Genomic DNA, 21,593 nt, shown 5'->3' on the forward strand with positions numbered 1-21,593 from the left:
AGGGATCAAATGTGTACATCTGTAGGCTGGACAGAAAGGGGTTAACCTGTTTATAAAGTAGTCTATGAATAACTTTGTTTAAAGCCACTAAATTTTTGGTGAGTAAACCCAGCTTCCTGACCTGAGTACCTGTACAATACTTGAGGCTGCAAAGGCATATTTTGCCACATGTTCATCTACTAAGGTTACCTATGAAGCTAATGCCACCTACTTCAGGAATGTCAAGCAGACCTTAGTTTCTGGTTGCTATGCTGCCTGATGGATGGACCCAGAGCTCTGAGATTGTCATTTAGTTGGATGAAAAAACCATAGTGGGCAGGCCATGCACAATGCAACTCTAAGCAGAGCATGGGAGACCAGGTAAGGTCAGGGTGTTCAATGCTAGCCAGTTCTGCTCTAGGGCAGATTTGTTACTGTTGATTTTGAATTTGCTGTAAGATATTGATAAAAGTACAAAAATGATGAAAAAAAGAATGAATAGCTACAGTATGCTCACTTAGTTCCATGTAGGTTACAGAGAATAATGACAAACCACATAAGCTTTGCACTAAGATCTCATTTGTTTATTTGCAATACGTTAAAAAGTAAAATGGTCCACATTTAAATTTCTGCCTGTAAAAAATAAAACAAACGCACCACACAAATCTATGTGGTTGCCAGTATACCCCTGCTGTTTGCGTATTTGGATGATCAAAATAAAGATGCATTCCTTAATTGCTTAGATCCAGAGCTGTGAGATAATGCCTCTTTAGTCCATGCTAGAATCCAACCATCATGCAGTTCCAAAGGTGAACAGATCTCTGATTGGAACATCTCCTGCTGGAAAAAGGTAGAGACTAAAAGGGAAAAGGATAGTAGGCAAGGATCCACCTCGTCACAGCAGAAGCAAGACAGTAACATTGCACATTGTGTTAAACTACTTAAGAATGTACACCTCGTAGATGCATCTTCAAATGCCATTACTAGTGATCCAGTCTCAATAATTGGGGTCTCTACATCTCTGTTCACTTTTTCTGTTATGGTACCTAGGTAATAAATTACAATTCTAGGCTACATTCACACACAAGGATGGTGCTTGCACACCAATGCCACCATTATAGGAAAGTAGCTGGAAGTGTTTGATATCTTGAGTGATGATAATGATGGAGTGAACAACTACATTAAAGAAAAGCAGCTCTCCAAGGGCTCTCCACTGGGATCAAGAAGCAGCCATATTAAGGAGCTATCAGGTGCAACACATTTTTCTCAATCTGAATGCATGAGTACGGAGACAAGGAAAGGACTAGCAGTGACGAGTAGGTAATGGAGATACATACAATACAGTACAGTAACTGGCAGGTTCCAGTTCTTCATGTGAATCACCCTTAGCTGGATACAGAGACAGACAAGTCTCATGAAGTCTATGGAGTACAAGACCACTATTGTCTAATGAAGAGTGGGGAAGCTTAGGCAAGAATGTAGATTCCTGCAAAACCCTGCTAACTTGTTACCTGGTTCAAACTTGCCTTATTTTGGGTGGGATGGCAGCATGCTTGTTCTTGTCCACCTGCTCAAAGGTTCTGTGGGCTTGTCCCACCTATTGGAACTGAGAAAAGTATTGGTCCCCTTTATAAACGCAAATCTGATTAATGTTAATGTGGCCGGTGCTACTACAAAAAGGCAGGAAATGGCAGAAGCTTTATCATATTGCTAAGTTTGAATCCTTTGCATCTTTAGGTATGTGTGCTTTATGCCTACAAGTTATAAGACGTACTCTACTGGTTCTGATTGTAAGAGATGGGCTGGGTTCAAATTATTTGGGGAGGGTTTGTTTTGTCTGCAAAGGCTGGTGTGGGAGAAGACAGACATAACAGGATGTGATCACTTTAAATGTAAACTCAGATACCAGAACCCTCAAATGTCGAGTACAGATTGTGCACACTGCTGTGTGTGTGTTGGATGTAATGTGTGACTAACTGTATGTGTGCACAGGTCCAGAATTCAAATTTACTGTATGCAAACTGTACATACAGACACCATTAACTCTAGAGAAGAGAATGTAATGAATACAGAGTGACAAGAGGTACGCAGGGCACTGAAGCCTCCGCGTACAATTCTATCATTTTTGATTGATTAGAAGGCTTTATATCCAAGTTTTCAACAGTGTATCTGAAACAATGAGGGCTAAGAACTATATATGTGTATATTTTTTTAAATTACAAAAATAAAAGTGAGGTGCCCTAAAGGGACCCCAACACATGTGCATATGGAATGTATGTAATCCTTGGTAGATAGTGACTAATGAAGCAACAGCAAAGAGAAAGAGCCTTCTGTCCTTGGCCTTCATCCCAACACTATTTTTCTCTAAAGGTAACTTGCTGTAGTAGAAACATGAAAGTCATTGGTGTGTCTTAGCCTCACTCTGCCATAACCTGTTGTGCATAAACATCACTTTTAAACATGACAAGTACCAGAGTGGGGTCATGACTTATTTTTAAAATTGTACCCTTCTCAATCATATTGGCTTAAAAATGGCCTAAATCCAATTTAAAAGCCACCTGCAAAACACTCTGATTGTTCCACCAATACAAAAATACTCCACAAATCTTGAACTTAGAAATGTCAGGCTCCTCTCCCTTTAAAAAAATAGGTATCTATAGTAAGTATTTATGAGCCTCTCAGAAATAGATCAATTTGTGCAAAAGTGGGGAGGGAGATTGAGGTTATTCACTTCTAGAAAAAAGGCCTCAGCTAGAACATGTTTCCTTTCAAAGATTCAATTTTACCTTGGGGTGGGGGGCACGGTGATTTTAGTTTTGTTAAGTCCCCAGTAGCGGGGGTGATGGTGCTGCTATGTGACTGCCCTTGTTGTCCCACTTTGACACTTCACCTCCACAAAGTGCATTTTTAACCTTGCTTCTCAGCAGAGCCCTGCAAGAATCTCAAAAGGTTTTTCATGATGTGTTCGAGGGTCTCCTTTCAGTGATAAAACCACAGTGGGACAGCCACGAGTCAAGATTCATTCACTGTCTCTGGGAAGAAGATCTCCCGGCATCTCTGGACTGTGTCCTGAGGAGACTGGATGCTGTGTCCTACTGTCCGGGGGTCATCGTAGATTTCATAATCATTCCCACCCTAAGGGGGGAAAAAGAGAGAGACTTGCTACTAGTTGCAAAGGTTTTTTAAAATGACCAGGCTTGAAGCGGTGATGAAAATGAGCAGACAAGCCTAGACTCCCCACAAAACACGTACAACTCCTTTAGCTTACTCTAGTCTCCCACTAAGGCAGGATAACAACCAGCCCTCAGATAAGCCTGTGCCATTCCAATTCTGAATGTGGATGGACATTCTGCCTCAGGTTCCCTCTTGTGAGGAACTAATTTGAAGTGCTGCGGCTCTCAGTATTGATTTTTCCCCTCTCGTGAATCAGCCAGTACCTCAGGTGATAGCACTTTTTAGCAGATACATGCTAGCTAGAACATTCTGAGCCAACATTGATGTGAAGGGAGAAGAGACAATGAGCTTCAATGTATTTCAGGCACAAGATGAAAAGACATCTCCCTGTATACCACTTCTTTAGAGCAGTGGTTCCCAACCTTTAGGACTCCGCAAACCACTGAGGCAAAAATTGGAATCATTGTGGACCTCATGCAACCCCTCCATCCCACTGCACATAAAAAATACAATTAAATTTGTAATAATTAGAGAAGATTTACGAGAAAAGTTTTCACAGAGATATATTAGATTTATTATTTATAGAGAAGATTCATGGGTTGCTTGCTGCTTTTGTTGCTGGCTGTGGCTGCAGGTGGTCTGCTTTCCACCTTCTCTGGTGCTCTGTGGGAAGTGTCTCCCAAACAAGTGCTCCCCGTGGACTACCAGAGAGAATGGAGAATGGATCACCCACAGCTGTAGCCAACATGTCAGTACTGGTTGCAGGCTGTCTGTTCTCTGCCCTTTCTGGAGGTCCACGAGGGACTGTTTGTTTGGCAAGATTCTGGAAGTGATCAAAGGTTATCTTTTTTCCCCCTGAGACTTTGCAGACCACTTCCAAACATCTCGCAGACTACAGTTTGTGACCAGGGCTTTAGGGTAAGATATGTTCAATCTGTACAGCCAATACCTGTAATCAACATACCAGACTTTGCTGGTAGTCTTTTCCTCTGCAATGTACTTAAAGGCAACTATGAGCAGGGCAAAACCTCCTGGTGGCTGCAGTGGCATGCCAAACTGTCACACACACACACACACACACACACACACACACCCCACTGCCACCCAGTGGTGTGTCACTTCTACTCCTCTCACTTCCGGAACTGGAAGAGGGGACAGAGCAGAAGAGGAAGTATGGAGAGGAGAGTGCCATGCTGTTCCATTTCCTTTTCTGCTCTGCCCCCTCTTCATTTTCCAATCTAGGGAGTGAGAGGAGCAAAGGAGGTGGGTGGCCTTCAGCTAATCTCCTGCCCGAGGCAAGTGCCTCAGTTAGCCTCATGGATGAGCTGGCCCTAAGACCAGGGCAAGCCCTGCAGTCCATACAAAGCAATTAATGGTGAAACAAACGTTGCCTGCTTCATACCTCACTGTCTTTACTTCAAAATTGGTGCTGAAAAGTCAAACTGGGCACCCAGAAAACTTATGTAAACAAATACTCTGAATGCCATGCTGATAGAACTGCAGGTTCTGTATTTTGGCTTTCTTTGTATTACCACAAGAGGGCAGCATTAGCCCTACATACCTGCATAGGAATCCCAGGTACCATTTGTAAGACTAGAAAATAGGAGCCACTTTACATACATCAAAGATGCAGTCCTCCTGTTTACATCTGTGATGAATGCCCATTTGTGTGTGTGTGTGTATGTGTGTTTCCTTATTTTTGGACACTCCTTACTCCCCAGGAACTCCTGTGCACATTCAGTACCCTAAAAGCAGCTGGGACATATTTCTGCAGCAGACAGTGTCTTTCATTGGAAACACCATTACCCAACAGCCATGCGGCTCCGATAGATACGGGTCATTCTCCTTGTCTGGAGTAGCTAACTCTCAGATTAATTGGCACGGGCGTACAGAATGAGCAGCCAAACCTGTCTGTTGAGGTAAAGGGGTAGAACGGAGAGGCCAGATGGGCTTTAATCAGGTAAGTCTGACACCATCAAACCTAAGTTACTTAAGTTCAAGCACAGGTGTGCTGGTGCTGGTGTTTGCCATGTTGGTTCACAGAAGGTACACCTATTTACTCTCCATTACCAGGGACTGGAATCCTGGTTCCTATGTAAATAGCTAGCATTAGGGACTGTGTTTCTAGATAGATGTGTTGAGGGAATTAATTTCAGCTTGTTTGCACTTTTCTTCCCAAGTTGCACTAAGAGTTAGAGGTTTTATGTGCTTTGCTCTTGAGTAGCCTCCCAGCTCCATCTGCTAGGCATTACTAGTTAATGTATTCATTTGAGCAAGCTTTTTCTTGGAAAAATCCAGCCAAGGTCAAGCATTTTCCATCAGTCTGCTTGTACTTTTCCACTTATGGGTTGCGATCATGAAACCAGAAGTGGGTCACAATCACATTTTTTCAGTGTTCTGAGGCATGGGGAGTACAGCAGAAGGGTCCATGGGGCTTCCCACATCCCCTGAGGCCGTTGCAGACAGAAGTAAGTAAAGCAAAAGCCCCTCTGTCCCATTGGGTGCAATCCTGGTGATTATGTTGCTATCCATGGCTCCGCCCCTTCAGGAGGCAGAGAAAAGGCTTCTTGGGCTGGTAGGTTGCAACCCACCAGTTTGAGAACCAATAAGCTACTGCAATTGCAAAAGAACACCTTGCAAACACAAAGCCCAAACAAACCAGTCCCCCCTTTCTAATTCCTAGCTGGAGAGGAAGGTGAAGAATTACTCCTCTGCCCTGCCCCGTGCTTCAAGCAATTTGTCCCTGACCTTGTGCTGCATTCTGGAAGTGAACCACAAAATCGATCACAAGAGCCTACCCTTGTGGGGAGGGGCCTGGCAATCACAAATGTGGCCATCAAAATCAACCTCAACATGTCGAACCCTGCAATATTAGTTTTCAAAGACTTCAAAGCCCTTCAAATGTCACAGCAAAGATGCACTGTGGAAAAAGGGGCCTGTCTCTTATTGCAAGTTGCAAGCCTAGATAAGGACAAGCACAGCATTATCTTCCTTGGGGCCCTCCCAGTGCCTGGCTGCTTGCGGGATCTACTCACAGGGGTTGTCTCGTTCCCAAAAAAATGGATGGCATCGAATCTTTCATCGTCCAGGATGTTGAGGCAATAGCGCTTGTCCCAGCCCTCTGGGAAGACATCAAAGCTAATCATGCCACCTGCCAGAGAGGAAGGAGGGCAGAGAATTAAGATTGAAGGGGAGAGGTTGTAGGAGAAAGCATCCCCCTTTGCACCTCTGACACAGAACGGAGCAGGAACGTGCGTGGAATACCTTATTACACAGCAGACAGTGTTCCTGCCTGCCTGCCCAATTCCCTGCTACATTAATTGAAAGGGCTGCCGTCTCTATGGCAATGGGACTGAATGGCGTCAGCAAACCCCTATCAGCCAAAGGCACAAACACTTGGCCAGACAGAGCGATGAGCTGAGTCCTACTACTTTCACAAGACCACAAGTGGGGTGGGTGCTTTTGACGCTCTTTTACTCAGGGGAAAAAGACTATTTTAACATGTTCTGATCTCTTTAAATACAGCTGGGGAGAAGAAGACGCTTCTGTCAATAGCTGGGATGAATGTAAAATGCAGGCTTTGCAAGAAGTGCCTGTGATTTTTTCCTAATTTTAATCACTGGGCAGACCAGAGGACTTTTGCCAAGTGTACTCAAGCAACAGTGTGACCTCTCCTACTTTGGCAGTAGTAGCCACGAGAAACTAATCCAGTGTTCTGGTGGCAGCACCTGTTGCCCGAAACCAAGAAATAGGACCACCAGCCAGCAGCAGAGTAAGTGCCCCATTTTGTTGGTGGGCCAGGGTGGCACCCAATACAAGACTCTGCTGCAGCTGTCTAGCAAACCACAGAAATAAGCATATTCCACTGAGAGAGACCATTGGTCCATCTAGGTCAATACTGCCACTACTGACTGGCTGAGGCTCTCCAGGTATCTGATGAGGGTCCGTCTCATCCCTACCTGGAGATGTTAGTTATTGAATTCGGGACTTTCTGGAATAAAAGCATATGCTCTGCCAGTGAGCTGATCTCAACCATTCTATACAAAACATAGCGATTCCTTACTTAAACAGCAACTAACGGCTCAATCCTGACCAACTTTTCAGCACTGACATAGCTGTGCCAATGTGGTGTGCACTGCATCCTGCAGTGGGGAGGCAGTCAAGGGGGCCTCCTGAAGGTTTGGGCATTTTGTAACCTTTGGGGCTGCATTGCGGCCAGGTCAGTGCATTGGTTAGGACTGAGCCCTTAGAGACTTATTTCTGAATAAATTTCTAGTACAATACCGAAAACAGATTTCTGGCAGAAAGGGATCAACTTGGGGATACCACCATTAAATTCACCAAGCAAAGTCCTTGTCTTTAAAACAGGAGCAAGACTTGACATTTTGCTTTTCCAAGACCACCATGGAAAACACCCCCAGAAGTCAAAGGGGCCTGTGAGGCACTTTCCATGCTCACCTCGGGAAAACCGTAGACCTTTCCCAGCAAACTCCTTCTTCAGGGCAGCCACAAACTTCTCTCGGATCCTCTCTTTCTGCAATGGAGACAAACAGAAAACATATGAGAGGGGATGGATGGAAGGGTAAGAACAGCCCCGCAGCCCCGTTATTGAATCTGACAAGAATCACACTTTTCCCATGAAAGCCAAGGATGTACAGAAGGGCCTGGCTCACTCTCTTAGGAGCTGTTCCGTGCCAAATTAATATTCCTGTTGGGTACCAGCTTTCAAGAAAGGTACCCTGGTAACAGGCATAAAGCTTCCCTTAAAACACAGACTTAAAAAGAGCCAAAGGATCTTAATAGGCTCCTAGGGGTCCCACTGCAGGGTCTCAGAGAACAGGTATTATCCATTCTGGGTTTAACTAACCTGCTTGTTGGGAAGGTCTATGTGTACTTTATATGTAGAAGATTCCAGCTTCCAAAACCTCTCTGAAACTGTGTCTGAAACTGTGGAGAATTGATGCCATTCAATGTAGACAGGACTGAGCAAGAGGGACCAACTGGCCATATGTAGCTTCCTGTGCTTATCAATTAAGACCTTTGTAGAAAACTGTTCTCTGAGTGTCCCTGCCCTCTGAGATTTGATGGGTGGCCATCAGAAGGAGGACCTTCCCAGTGGTGGCAACTGAATTGTGGAACTTCTTCCCCTGGCATGTCCAGACTGACACCTTCACTAGTATATTTTAGGCACCAAGCAAGGCCTACCTTATTCTCTCAGGCATTTGATTGCTTTGTATGGTAACTGCTCCCCCTTCCTCACTGCATGATTAATTTTTATAGCTTGTTGGTTCAATGGTTTTGACTTCTGTTTGTGTTTAATCTGCTGCTTTGTCACTGTTATTATGACACAGATTATTATGTTATTATGACTTGCTTTTTATCCTGTTGATTTTGTTCACCACCTTGAGGCACTTGCAAAAAAGGTGGGAAATTAATCTTCAAAGAAATGTAGCAATTGTTTACCTTGTCCAGCTCGGAAAATTCTATACGCTCCTCCAGGGTGCAGCTTCGCCCAACAGGAGAGACGTTCAACATTCCATTGCGGAATTCTATGAAGGTCCCTCTTTGTATGTGTTGGGGGAGGAGAGAGGAGGAGAAACTTGAATGAGAAACATTCTGTACAATAGGGCTGTTCTCTTATACAAGCTCATTAATATAAGACAGGCAAAATCTTTCCAACAGTGATGCAATGCAAAGTCAAGCTTAGAATTGGAGGAGGCTACCCCACTCATGCTTAGTCCTAGCATTCCTAGATACCCAAGGCCCACAGCATGTGCACATGGCTCTTCCTAGATTGAGTCTTTCCTTCCGTAGCTTCTTGGCACAGGGGCAAATCCTACCACCTGGAACAGCAAGATCCTTTAAAGCAGTGGTTCTCAAACTGGTGGGTCGTGACCCACCAGTTTGTGTAAAGGTTCCCCCGTCCCTTTAAAGGGTAGGGGAAGGGGAGAGGCAGGGAAGCGATCCTCAGGATCGCGCCCATATGGGAGGGAGGGGGTGCTTGTGACCTACTTTATGAAGACAGGGCTGCAGCCAGCTGCAGGAGGTACGAGGAGCCCTGCGCAGCCCTCTGCAGCGTTCCCTGAGGCTTGGAACATTTGGAGAAAGCGGGCGCAAAGCACTTCCATTTTGCAGGAGGTGCTTTGCGCCTGCTTTCTCCAAATGTTCCAAGCCTCGGGGAGTGCTGTGGAGGGCTGTGGAGGGCTGTGCAGGGCGCCCCAAACCTCCTGCAGCCTGCTGCAGCCCTGTCTTCATAAAGTAAGTCATAAGCACCCCTCCTCGCCTCCCCATACAGGTGCTATCCTGGGGATCGTGTCACTGCCCTAGCCCCTCTCCCGCAAGATCTTACTGAGGGAGTAAAGCTCCCTCAAAGTTTGAGAACCATTGCTTTTTAAATGGTCTCAGTGAGAATATCTAGTTTCTGGCTTAGTGTGGTTGACAATTATGAGCCCTCTACTCATAATCTCTGAGAAAAGAGATTAAGGAATTTCTTCTTAAGATTTTACTTCATTACAAGAGCAACTCAGCTATCAAATAAGGTGGCTAAAGAAATTGTCACATCTTCTTCCTCCTCAGAAGATCCCCTGAATGCTACCAGAAGCCACTTCTGGTTCACGTCAATGACTTCCAGTCGTGTCCCAGGAGGCGTTCTGAGGCACGGGGAGGCCACATGTGACCTTCACACATCTCAGAACACCTCCTGCATGTGACCAGAAGTTGCTGGTGCAAACCAGAAGTGGCTTCTGGTCACCTGCGGAAAGCCTTCTGAGGTGTGGGTTCGGCATCCATGGATGCTCAAATCCGTGGATGCCAAGTCCGTGGAGAAGGAAGGTCCTACTGTACTTGAAGGTAGGGTTCCTTGTCTTAGAACAGGAAAACCAGCTAGACAATCCAAGGGTTCCCTTCCAGCTATGCGATTCTAATTACTCATGTGTAATCTGTGCAGTTAAAACAGTGGAACAAGGCAGGATCATTACCGTTTCTTTGGTAGCTTTAGAAGCGATATGTAGTTGAGGCAGAAGTTGATCAGTTCTTGCAGAAGTTCCTCCCCAAGGTAGTTCTGGATAGTCTGTTGATTGAAATCACAGGTCACATTAAATAAAAGAGCACAATTCCTACCTAAATGGGCCCTCCAGCCTATTATGGAGGTAAGAAGGGGGCAGATGGCTTTGTTTTTTTTCTCCCTTGGAGAGACTTGGAAGGGAGAGGGAAGGAGGGAATTTGGTGGCAGAACATGAGGAGGCCAGGCCTACCTGCTTGGAGACTAGCTGCCCATTCTTGTACTGCACGGTGCCATTTTCTGCAAAGACGTAATCGAACTTGTCGATGACTGTGGGAAATGGAGTTGGAGAGGCACAGAGGATGTTTTTGGGGGTGGGAGGGTATGAAGTGAAGGAAGAGAGAGGAAGGTCAGAGATGAATATCAATGCAACCCTTTTCGTCAGGCCAAAAGGAATGTGCGCTGAATGTTGCAATCCCTAGGGCTTTATGCTGACATCTTAGCACTGCTTGCCTCCAGAAGTGCTACGCAAACACTGATCCTCGTGAACAATAATGTAATCATGTTTCCATTTCATGGAGGAAGGTATGGAAACCCAAGAGTGACAGCCTAAAATCATGGGGCAGAGATGACATCCGGACCGAACTGCATCTGATTGTACCTCTCCATGTGCTTTCTTTGACTCACCTCCTCTCATTCCCACTCTGAGGATGGCTCACTGACAGCAGCTGTCTAATACGGGCCTTCCTTAGCAGCAGTAAACAGGTGAGTGTTGAATCAGCAATTCACTTAAAGCTTCACTGAACTGCTAGTTTTCTCCTCCTTTCTTCAGAAGGAAGGTTTCAGAACTTGATATTATACCTTATTTGAAAGGAGTGGTGGAGGGGAAATGTGGGGGTACAAAACAACCATTCTATTTTACTTCTGCCAGTGAATGCAGGTCTCACAATAGGGAATTTGGTTCCAGAGGCTTTCCACCAGCTCAGTTTGCTATCTGGAAACATGGAATGAACAGAGCCCTCTTCATATCTTCGACTGTAAGAACAGTTGTGTGCCTTTAAGCATTTGTGGTTTCTCAGCACTGGATATGACATTTCTGAAACCCTATCTCAGGATGTGCTTTTATGTTTATAAGAGTTTTATAAGCCTCAAGGTGCTGTGGATGTCTCCAGTATTCTTGACATCTGCAAGTCTTCTCCCTTCCTGCTTCCCCTCCCAGGATCTCCATCTTTCTCAACTTTCTTTGCAATGTATCTTTCGAAGGACATATAAGATTCAAGCATGGTCTCTCTGGACCTCTCTGAATAGCTTCTGGAAAGTTGCCCCAGTGAGCCTGGAAATCCACTGAGTGACTTCTGCTTGGTTCTGTGATCCACAAGCCCACTAACAAGGCAAATAGCACCTTTTAAAGTGGTGGCTCTCTGCAAGGAAGGACAGCTAACCCTGTTCATCCCAGCACAGCATCTTTCCCACTGGTTGATGCTACCCTTGTGTTTATTTTTAGACTGCAGGCACTTTGGGGGCAGACAACCATCCTCTCAATCTTGGCTATTTAAACTGCTTGTTGTTGTTGCTGAAAAGTGATAAACTCAGAAGGCCAATTCTTAAAACAGCAGGTCGAGTTCTCCCCGCTCAGGAGCTGAACTTTCCCCTGCCATGATATCAGCACCTCTCCTTTCAGTAGCTTAGATGGCAGAATCCACTTTTCCCCATAAGCTCACAGAAGTTGACAGAAGGGAGAAGAATATCTGCAATATGAGAAGCGGCCCATGGTTGCTGCTTACCCTGCAGGCAACCCTTGTGTGGGAGATAAGATGTCACTCAGTGGCCACTGTCATGATGCAGAGGTCACAAAGGCAACCACACCTTTCCTGTGATATGGGCTGCCAGACAGCAACATATTACTCTTTCCTGAGCTAAATGCCTGCCTGTCATCCCCATGCTGAACTGCAAATGTACAAATTCTTACCTTGCAGAAGCGCCTCCCAGGAAATGAGGTGTGGTGTGGCATCTTGAACTTGCAAGTTGGCCCCTGGGAGGGGGCGGTGGCATTTGAGACAAGGCAGGGCATGAGTTGAATGTCGCCCATGGGGTGCCAACTGGCCCCCTAGAGCATGTCCAAACCTAGTTTGGGCCAATTAAATTCACCACTGTGGGGCTCACTGTGGATTTTGGATGTAATGGGCTAGCTTGGAAACAACATAAAAGAAGGAGTTGAGCCAAAAAAAAAAAGGGGGGGAGGCCTCTCCTTGAAAACCCACGCTGGGTTTGTAGGTATTTGCCCTCTATGTCAGGCTCTGAGCCAGCTGCCGGTCCCTTTCAAAGGCTGGAAAAATTTCCTCTTTCCAACTCCTGGAAAGACAATGGTGAGAGTCCTGGGGCTATGGAGGATTTTGCAATATTGATCCTGGCTCACTGGACACTCAGTGATGATATCTTACGTTGTTGGGAAAAGGGCAAGGCCTGCTTTATGGTGACTTAGGTATGCAGAAACAATACGTGGTCCAGCTGTTTCCAAAATAGGTCACTTTGGACTGGTGAGGACCACAATGGAACACTTCTGCACATTAAATAAAAAATCCTGAAGCAAAATAGTGCATATGGGCCATGTACTTCTACCACTCTGTTACTGAATGATGTTGATGCCCTCTCCACTTCAGACCACCATGTGACTGAGCCAGTTCTGCACCCATCAGATGAACAGACCCAGAAAAGAGAAAAGGGTGCTGGTTGCTCACCTTCATCCCCTTCTCCCAGCTGTTCGGCTATCTTGGAGTAGTCGGAGCCTCCCACCACACCGATCATCACTCTCTTACGCAGCTCCTGAAGAAACTCTGCTACCTCAGGATCAATTTTCTGATGAAAAAGGAGGAAAATGGCAAGTTTTGAGGAAAGGTTTTTCCATTTATTTATTAATGGAAATGCCAACAAGCTAGAAGCATACTGGAATTTGACCAAAAAATGTCAATGAGTTGCTTTCAAGACTAACAGATTCATTGTAGTGGAATGAACTTTTTTGGACTAAAGCAACAGTTATGAAAGGTGGTAGGTTTCCGTGTAACAGAAGTAGGAGCCTTACATAGTGAGGCTGATAGCACAATCCTAAACATGCCTACTCAGAAGTAAGTTCCATTGTATTCAGTGGGGTTTACTTCCAGGAAAGTGTGTACTGTATAGGATTTTAGCCTAAGACACCGACCCAATGCCAGAGATACAATACCCGATCCTTCTCAGCATAACCCACACTCAGTTTATTGTCAACATTGTGCCCACAACCTTGAGCTCTGACATGTAGCTCCTCAGAAACTGGGAGAGACACAAATGTGATAAATGGATAAAACTAAACAGGCCCATCTTAAACATTTTTACTCAGAATAAATGCCAACAAGTTCAATTGAGTTTCTTGTCAGGTAAGCTTATATAAGACAGTACACCCACTCTTAGCAGGCCCATGAAGGTTTGCAGCTTTTGGATATTTCCTTTGCACACTACTTTGGGAATAAGTCCCACTACACTCACTGAAGCCTAATTTGGAATAAACACAAATAGGGTCTGGTTGTATATTGCCTGTGTTTTAACTGGAGTTCACTAACTGGAACCAAAAGTGTCTTAATTAACCAGACCTTTTCTTCCCCTCCACCCCACACAGACTATTGTTCTATTTACACGGTGGGATTAATATAAATATGTGGGCTAGGTCATGTTAGAACATACCCCTTCCCTTCCAAGGCACATGTGCCATGCAGCCTGACCACTGGTTAAGAGCTGCAAGGGAAGCCTCCTTTGTGTCACACCAAATGCTGATTTCCATTTGGTTGGAACCCAACAGAGAGGTGCACTAAGGGACTCAGACTCCCTCTCTCATGAAGTATGCCTGGCCCCTACACAGCTGGCTTTTCAAGGAAGGGCCAGGGCTTTTCTATTTTGAAAGGTGTTTACAGCTGTTCTGCTGCCAGATTTAATTTGATGTTTTATTGCAGGGTTGATTATTTTTAATTGCTTTTTTTTGCTGTGCTGTTGTTTTTGTTTTTACATTTGCTCTATTGTATTTCATTTGTTATAATTTGCTGCTGTTTTCCCAATGGTTAGGAGCCTCCTTTGCAGACAGAAAGGTGGAATGTAAATTCCTTCAAATAAACAAATGCAAGAAAAACCCTAGAAAACACTATATTCAAGTAATCCAGGGAAGAAAAGATTATTTAATTTCTACTGCACTTAGAGTATTATTAAAATCTAATTCAATGCTAATTTATACTAGAGAAGAAACCAAAACATCCTGTACACATTGGAAATGCATAACAGGGGTGAATATAAATACTTTATTGCACCATTTTTTAATGTGCATAATCCACTCATTCAACTTCACAATATTTATATAAGATACATCGAATATCTATTTTATAGATGGGGAAACAGAGGCAGGCAATAGTTTGTTGATGATCTAGCTGTGCCAGAATCTGAACTTAGCTGTTCCAGCCCAACACCTTGGAACAATTCATGAGACCCCAGAACAGACTATGTACCCCTTAAAATTCCACCAGCAACACTCAAACAAAAATCCAACTTCTTGCAATTTTTAAAATGCTGTAAGGGATGGAAGGGCTCTGACTGGGCAGGTGGGGCTGTGGAAGTTGAGAAGAGAATCAACTTACCAGCATGGTGTGACAATCCCCACTGCAAGACTGCTGTGTAATGTGTTTGCTCTCATACAACATAATTAGGGGCTTGTGCCCAAACTAAGGGCTGAGAACATTAACTAGATAATCAAAGCAGTTAATCAATTCGTTACCAATTTAAACATGTGGCTTTTTGAAAAGATTTTAGTTGGAGCTACTGTCAGTGAAGAGTTAGAGTGTAGTTTAAGGATCATTGACAATTTATATCTGGCCATCCACGTCCCCGAAACAAATAATTTCTCTGTGCTATTTTCTCTTCACTGAATGTCATCAGAAGCTCATGCGTACTGCTATATTTATTTTCATTGGTTAAAATTGACTAAATGTGAAAGATACGGAACCTCTTACTGGTCCAACATCTGTGAAAAAGATAAGAAAAAGGCAAGTTTCGAACAGCACATTTTCATCAGATGCAGGTGGTCAGTGCAGAAGTCAAAGAACGGTCTGTACCCAGCATGTTCTACATATTAGTTTAGTGACTGTGATTACAGACTTAAAAAAACAAAACACCATTTGCACCCATTTACGCCTCTCATTTGGCAAGATCAACACAGCAGCAGCACCCTGACCTAACTTAAAATGAGACAGTTCAATGAATAGCCCACATATTTAATGAGTGACAAGTGGAATTCAGAGGCATCAGCAGCAGGGCAAAGGGAGATGTGAAATGCACTTGTGAGATGCATTCAAGAGAAGCCTCAGAGTGAGCCTTTATAAAAACTTCAGAGTTGCTGAGAGGCCCCCTAGTCCACAGCAAAGCCAATGGCCTGTACTGCACCACATCCAACACTCATCTAGACGGGGGGGCCTCCAAAGTAGGGCCTGCACTGTGCCTGCAAAATGACCTCAGGCACGGCATGCTGGTGGCGAAGCCTTACTGTTCTGTGTTGCAGATTCGTATCTTTGCAAAGGGTCACTCCAGATAACGGTAAGGCTTTGCCCCCACCGCACTGGAGGTGACATTGGATTCAGCCCATGGGCTGGAGTTTGGTGACTGCTGATCTAGACATATCCCTCCAGCAAAGGCTGGTATCTGGTCAAACAAATGTTGTGATTGCACAGCAAAGAGTCTTTGAAGCTTCTCCTTGGTATTCAGGTTTGTTTGCCATCCAGAGGGACTTCAGACTCCAGAGGGAAGGAAAAGAAGAATAGGGGAAGGTTCAGTTCCAGGTTTGGGGAGGCCCCCTAGGCATAGGCATGAGGCCCTGTGGCAGTTCCTCCACTCCCTTGCCATGAGGGTAGTGCCAAGACCAATAGCAAGTGGTGATAACTGCTAGAAACACCCACAGCGGCCACAGCTGTTGCCCGACAGCCTTCCCACCGCTTTATTCAAGTGCATGACCCGTTCGTATACATATGCATGTGGCTCTGGGTGCCTGCCTGGAGAGCATGACCTAGGCCAGTACTGTGACCTTTGCAATGGGACTGATGACAAGAAGCTTTAGATCCCACAGGCCTTGGGGAAGGCCGCACTTCTGTTCACCACAACACTTACCCCTCCCCCCACCCTCCAAATTCTAGCTGACTGGCTCAGGAGAAGCTTCACCTTGTTTTTGCTTCTTGTCTGAATTTTGCTTGCCTAGCATATTTGAACCTGTGAACCAAGCCACATCCTGGGAGCTTTCTGACTGGGAGTAAACAAAGTAGTTAGCAACACAAAAGGATCTCCAATCCTGGTTGCCCTTGCCAACTCCATGGCTGAATTCAATTAAGGAGCCTACTTTAATCAAGGCAGTAGCATCCACAGCTAGCTAGAAGTTCATTGATGTACCCTTGATAAGGTGCAGAACAACAGAAGCAGCCATTTGGTGCTGGGGATGAGCAATTAAGGGCCATCAAGTCACAAAAGAGGATTCCTTGATGAGTTCACCCCACAAAAGATCCTGTATATTCCTACAGGAATTTAAGATATAGCCATTTGGGTCAGTGTTCCCAGGTACTGAAACCAAGCTCCATGCAGCTCAGAGCTCAGCTTTCCCATAAATCCAACAATGATGTATGTCATCAGCCTCTTATTCAGAGGTGTCAAACTCGTTTCATACAGAGGGCCAAATAGCATTCATGATGCCTGCTGAGGGCCAGAAGTGATGTCATCAGGCCGGAAGTGATGTCCTTAAACAGATCATAACCAAAAATAAGAACCTTTTCTCACTTAGGAAATCATTAGCTTCAAATGACAGAAGAGGAATTACGCAAATCATATTTCAAGAGATAGGAGAGCACAATTTTCAGGTGGGCTGCCCTTTCAGCAGTAATATCTCAACACCGATCAGCAGCTGAGAGCCCGAGGGCCGGATAAAAAGCGTCTGTGGGCCACATCCGGCCCCCGGGCCTTATGTTTCACACCCTTGCTCTTATTCATCCTTCAGCTGCAGACTAGTGTCCCTGATCTTTTTGGAAGAGATTGCACAGATCCAGAAGTGCCTTGCACCCTGCCTGTCAACTCTTCGGCTCCCTTCTCTGTTTACAGCCAGCAAAAGTAATCCTGGGTGACCCACAATCTGTAGGCTTGGGGAGAATGTGGCCTTCTTGGCCAAAGAACAGAATGTAGGAAAAGAGCTTCTCTTTTAAACTTGAACCAGCCAATCACATGCTCTGCCTGTGCCTGGCATATCTGCTCCTGGACAGACTCACCAAACTGAAGATAGGCAATACTAGTAATTTTCTATCCCATGACACACCAGTTACTGGGAAGAACATTACCTATCCAGGAGTTAATTAGTTGCCAAATGAGATATTTTAATCATTTCATTTTATTATAATCATTTAATCATTTCATTATATTGATGGTTTTTCAAGCTATCTTGGGAAGTTTTTCCTTAGAAATTGTGATTTTAAAAAAAATCTCAAACGTGGTGCATGCAGGTTCATTTTTTATGCCTTGCCCATATTCCCCCCCCCCCCATTCCCCAGAACTTAAAAGTTTGCTTGCTTTGCTGTGTTGCCAGGGGGCTCCCTTCCCTGGGGTAGATCATCCTGGTGACCAGCAATCCATTGGCTGGCATCAATTTACTGGGAACCTTCCTGCATGGAAGCAGAGAGGGGAGACAAATTTTTTGTAAAAGGGCACTCCTAGGGAAACTCCACTCTCTTGGACAAAAATGGTTGGCAACCTTCAGTCTCAAAAGACTATTGTATAAGTCTACAGCACCCGGTATTCCCAGGTGGAATCCCATCCAAGTACTAACCAGGCCTGACCCTGCTTAGCTTCCGAAATCAGATGAGATAGGGCATGTGCAGGTTAACAGTTGCTGTATGGACAAAGAATAGAACAGAACAATGAGAGAAGAAAAATTTTCCCATTGAAGTTGGATTGGCGAATCACACAATCTGCCTGAACCAGGAGGATTTCTGTCCTGGAAGGAGGAGGGGCTCCCACCTCTTTCAATAGGCAAGTGCTTTTGGATACTTGATGACATAGGAAGTCTGCTAAAGGATGACTGGCAGTGTGGGAGGAGGGACTAGCACAATGTTTGCCACCAAGAAACCCACCCCCCCCCCCAGATTGTAGGGAACATGTGGTCACAAAGCCCATGTGAATTGATGCACATGGATGTGACTCATGGATGCATTTTGTCATGGGATAACTGCAGGTTTGGCCGGGGCCTGAATTGTACCTTTTCTATCATTGCAGAGTTCTCTGGCTCTTTCTGGAAGTTCAAGAAAACACAGTGGTGAAAACCTTTAGTGTTCAAGAAAACACCTCCCAAATTAATCTCCAGATGTAATAGGAAACAATGTTTTACTAACTTGTTCTTTTCAGTATCTGTCTCGCTCTGACAGATGGACCTGGGGGATTACTTTCCACCTGGCTGAAACATGACCAAAGATGCGTGCTCTTGTAACTTGTGTAGTCTTTCACATGGGCAAGACTGCCAAGCTGCCCCAGATGCATCCAGTTTTCAAGATTCCTACCTCCAAGGTAGTTGTGAGGACAAAAGAGGAGAGGAAAAATGTACGCCACCCTGAGCGCCATGGAGGAAGGGTGGTATAAAAATGTGAAAACAAAACAAGTGGCCTGTTTGACTACCTGTCACTTGGATGTCACATCCACCTGCACTTTGAAGGGTGTGGGTGTTTGGAAACTGAGGGCTAGTTTCAACAATCAGCAAATGTCTTGGGTTATTCTACATAATCTTTCTTGACACTTCAGGCTTCAGTTGGGTCATTGCAGGTCTGAATGCTTCCTCTTGAGCCTCACCTCAGAAAGGGATATTATAGATCAGTGTTTCCCAAATTGTAGGTCAGGACCTACCAGTGGGTCGCAAGTCAATTTTTTCGTGGGTCGCAAAAAGTTTTTGAAACATTAAAAAAACAAACAACTTTGGAAGTACCCTTGCCTGGCTTGCAGACAAAAATCATTAGCTGGCATGAGGTAATCTTCATACCCCAAATTAAAATGCCATTTTCTGATTTTCTCAAGTACCGGTAATTGGCATGCCTTAGATCGCATGTTAACCCAGTTTCAGTCTTTTGTCTGGCCTGGAAGTCCCTAACTGCACATCATGCCCTATAGTTCAGCCTTCTAGGTACCCTGGAATGACTGTAAAGCAGCGATTTTCAACCTTTTTCATCTCATGGCACATCGACAAGGCGCTAACATGGCCACGGCACACCATCAGTTTTTTGACAATTAACAATGCACACTGTGCTACTGGAAGGGGGCTCACATCCCCCAATGACCCTCTCCCAAACTCCTGTGGTACACCTGCAGACCATTCGCAGCACACCAATGTGCTGTGGCACACTGGTTGAAAATCACTGCTGTAAAGCTTTGGGGGAACAGTCCTTGAACTCCATTTCTAGGGAGAGTCTAGCAAAGGTCTACACACATGCTATATGTCTCTAGCAGGCTCAGAAGCACAGGACCCCATTATTTATTATTATTATAGATTTTTTACCCAGTGGGTAGTGACAGATCTCATTTAAAAAGTGGATCCCAGTGCTAAAATGTTAGGGAAGCACTGTCACAGAGCCAGAGGATATGTTTTACCTTGCTTTTTCTCTCCCAAAACTAGATCTCTGGGACACCCAAGGAAAATGGAATTTGTGAAATGCCTGGACCCAGGATGTCTTTGGAAGGCTTTCTAAAAAGACCAGACAAATTCACGGAGCCTCTGACTAGGAGTCCTGATGAGTAAATGGAACCTCTATGCACACAAGCAGCAGTCCACCTCTGAGCACCAGGCACTGGGGACGGGAGTCTTGGCCCTTGCAGAGTGACTGAGATCTTCCCAGAGCACTGTTTCCTAGAGCAGTGATCTTCCTAGATCAGTACCCAGTGGTATGGGTACCACCAGTGGTACAGTACTTGAGGTGGTGTCTGGTGGTATTTGCAGGACCCCCAGACCCCTTTGAGCAGTGGCAGGACCCCCAGATTCCTGTTGCAGAACCCCTGGACCCCCATGGAGCAGCAGCAGGACTTCTGGACCTCCGCTGCAGGACCCCATTGAGCAGACCAGAAACATGATGCACTCAACAGCATTAGGAGGCTCGGTGGGCAGAGCTCCAAAGCAGGCTCTTCAGTGCTCTGAAATGCCCTCCTGTCCACCCCGAGCCTCTTACTAGTTGTCACATCGCACCTGGCCTCCCAACCCAGAAGCAACTGGTGATATCATCACCAGTTCCTTCCAGTGGTACTTCCAGTAGATAGACCGTGTGAAATGGGGCGCGGGGGGGGCAGACCTTGAGAAACACTGCCCTGGAGGCACTGGGGGTGGCCAGTGTGGCGGGCGCGCACAGGACCACATGGCCCCGGTCTGATGCAACAAGCCCGGGGATTCTGTCCTTATGTAATCGCTCGCCGGGAAGGATGCGCAGGGCTGCCCGCTGCCCAGCCCCTTGGCCCGGGCTTGACCTTGGGGCTGCCCCAGGCAGGCAGGCAGGCAGGCGCTTGCAGCAGCGCTTCCGCGGGAGGACTTGGCTGCCGCCCCCTCGGGCGGGCAGAGCGGGCTGGGGCTCCGCTGCAGACTGCGGAGCTCCTGGGCTGCAGGGGATCCCCGGACCCGCCACTCATTCATTCACTGGGGGCTGCCCAAGGACGAGTCGGGCGCCTGCGGGGGAGGACGGGCCGGCGGGGTACCTGTCGGGGCGGCGTGAGGGTCCCGTCCACGTCGAAGAGGCAGAGGATCGTCCTCCGGCTGCAGCTGCGGGGCGTCTCCGGGGCAGCCATCCCTCGCTCGCCTCCCCCGCCTGCCTGCCGCGGCTGCTGGACGGGGATGCACCGCCCGCCCGCCCGGGAGGCTGGAGGGAGGCGTCGGCCGCCGCCGCGCCAATTGCGGAGCGAGTCCTGCCCATGTGACTCGTGTGAACAGGGCCGGGGACACGTACACGTCCAGGGACAGCACCGCGGCGGAGGTGCTGCTGGCGCCAGCGGGTGGCTGGGTTGCCCTGGCCGGAGGGGGCTCTAGCTTCGCCTCCTTCCCACGGGGGGTGGGTGGGGGGCACATGCAGAGTCACCTGCAGAACCAGCGCTTGGGTTGTGGGTCCCCACAAGGGGACTTGTGGTCGTTAACACACTCGCAGCCCAAGCGGGTCTACTCCAAAGTAAGTCCCATTATGTTCAATGGGGCTTGCTCCCAGGAAAGCATACGTGCCCCACTGAACTCAATGGGGCGAATGGGAGTAGACGAATAGGATTAGGTTGCAAAGTAAGGGACGAAGCCAGAGTGACCAGACACAGTGGAGGACAGAGGGCCTAAACCAGCGATTTTCAACCTTTTCCATCTCATGGCACACTGACAAGGTGCACCATGCTGCTGGCA

The 21,593-nt window shown here is 46.3% G+C and overlaps 1 protein-coding gene across 1 annotated transcript; it reads right to left on the minus strand.

Annotated features, from left to right (window-relative positions):
- Positions 1-550: 550 nt before the first annotated feature.
- On the minus strand, positions 551-21,035 carry PMM1 (phosphomannomutase 1). The gene is made up of 8 exons (XM_066633577.1): positions 20,912-21,035; positions 12,892-13,009; positions 10,407-10,483; positions 10,131-10,222; positions 8,617-8,716; positions 7,612-7,687; positions 6,189-6,304; positions 551-3,114 (listed from the first exon to the last, which is right to left on the minus strand). The coding sequence occupies exons 1-8, from the start codon at positions 20,999-21,001 to the stop codon at positions 2,992-2,994; spliced, it is 792 nt and encodes a 263-aa protein (XP_066489674.1). The 5' UTR covers positions 21,002-21,035; the 3' UTR covers positions 551-2,991.
- Between the last annotated feature and the right edge of the window lie 558 nt (positions 21,036-21,593).

The sequence above is a fragment of the Tiliqua scincoides genome, chromosome 7 (assembly GCF_035046505.1).
Source record: "Tiliqua scincoides isolate rTilSci1 chromosome 7, rTilSci1.hap2, whole genome shotgun sequence".
In the NCBI taxonomy this organism is placed as follows: domain Eukaryota; kingdom Metazoa; phylum Chordata; class Lepidosauria; order Squamata; family Scincidae; genus Tiliqua; species Tiliqua scincoides.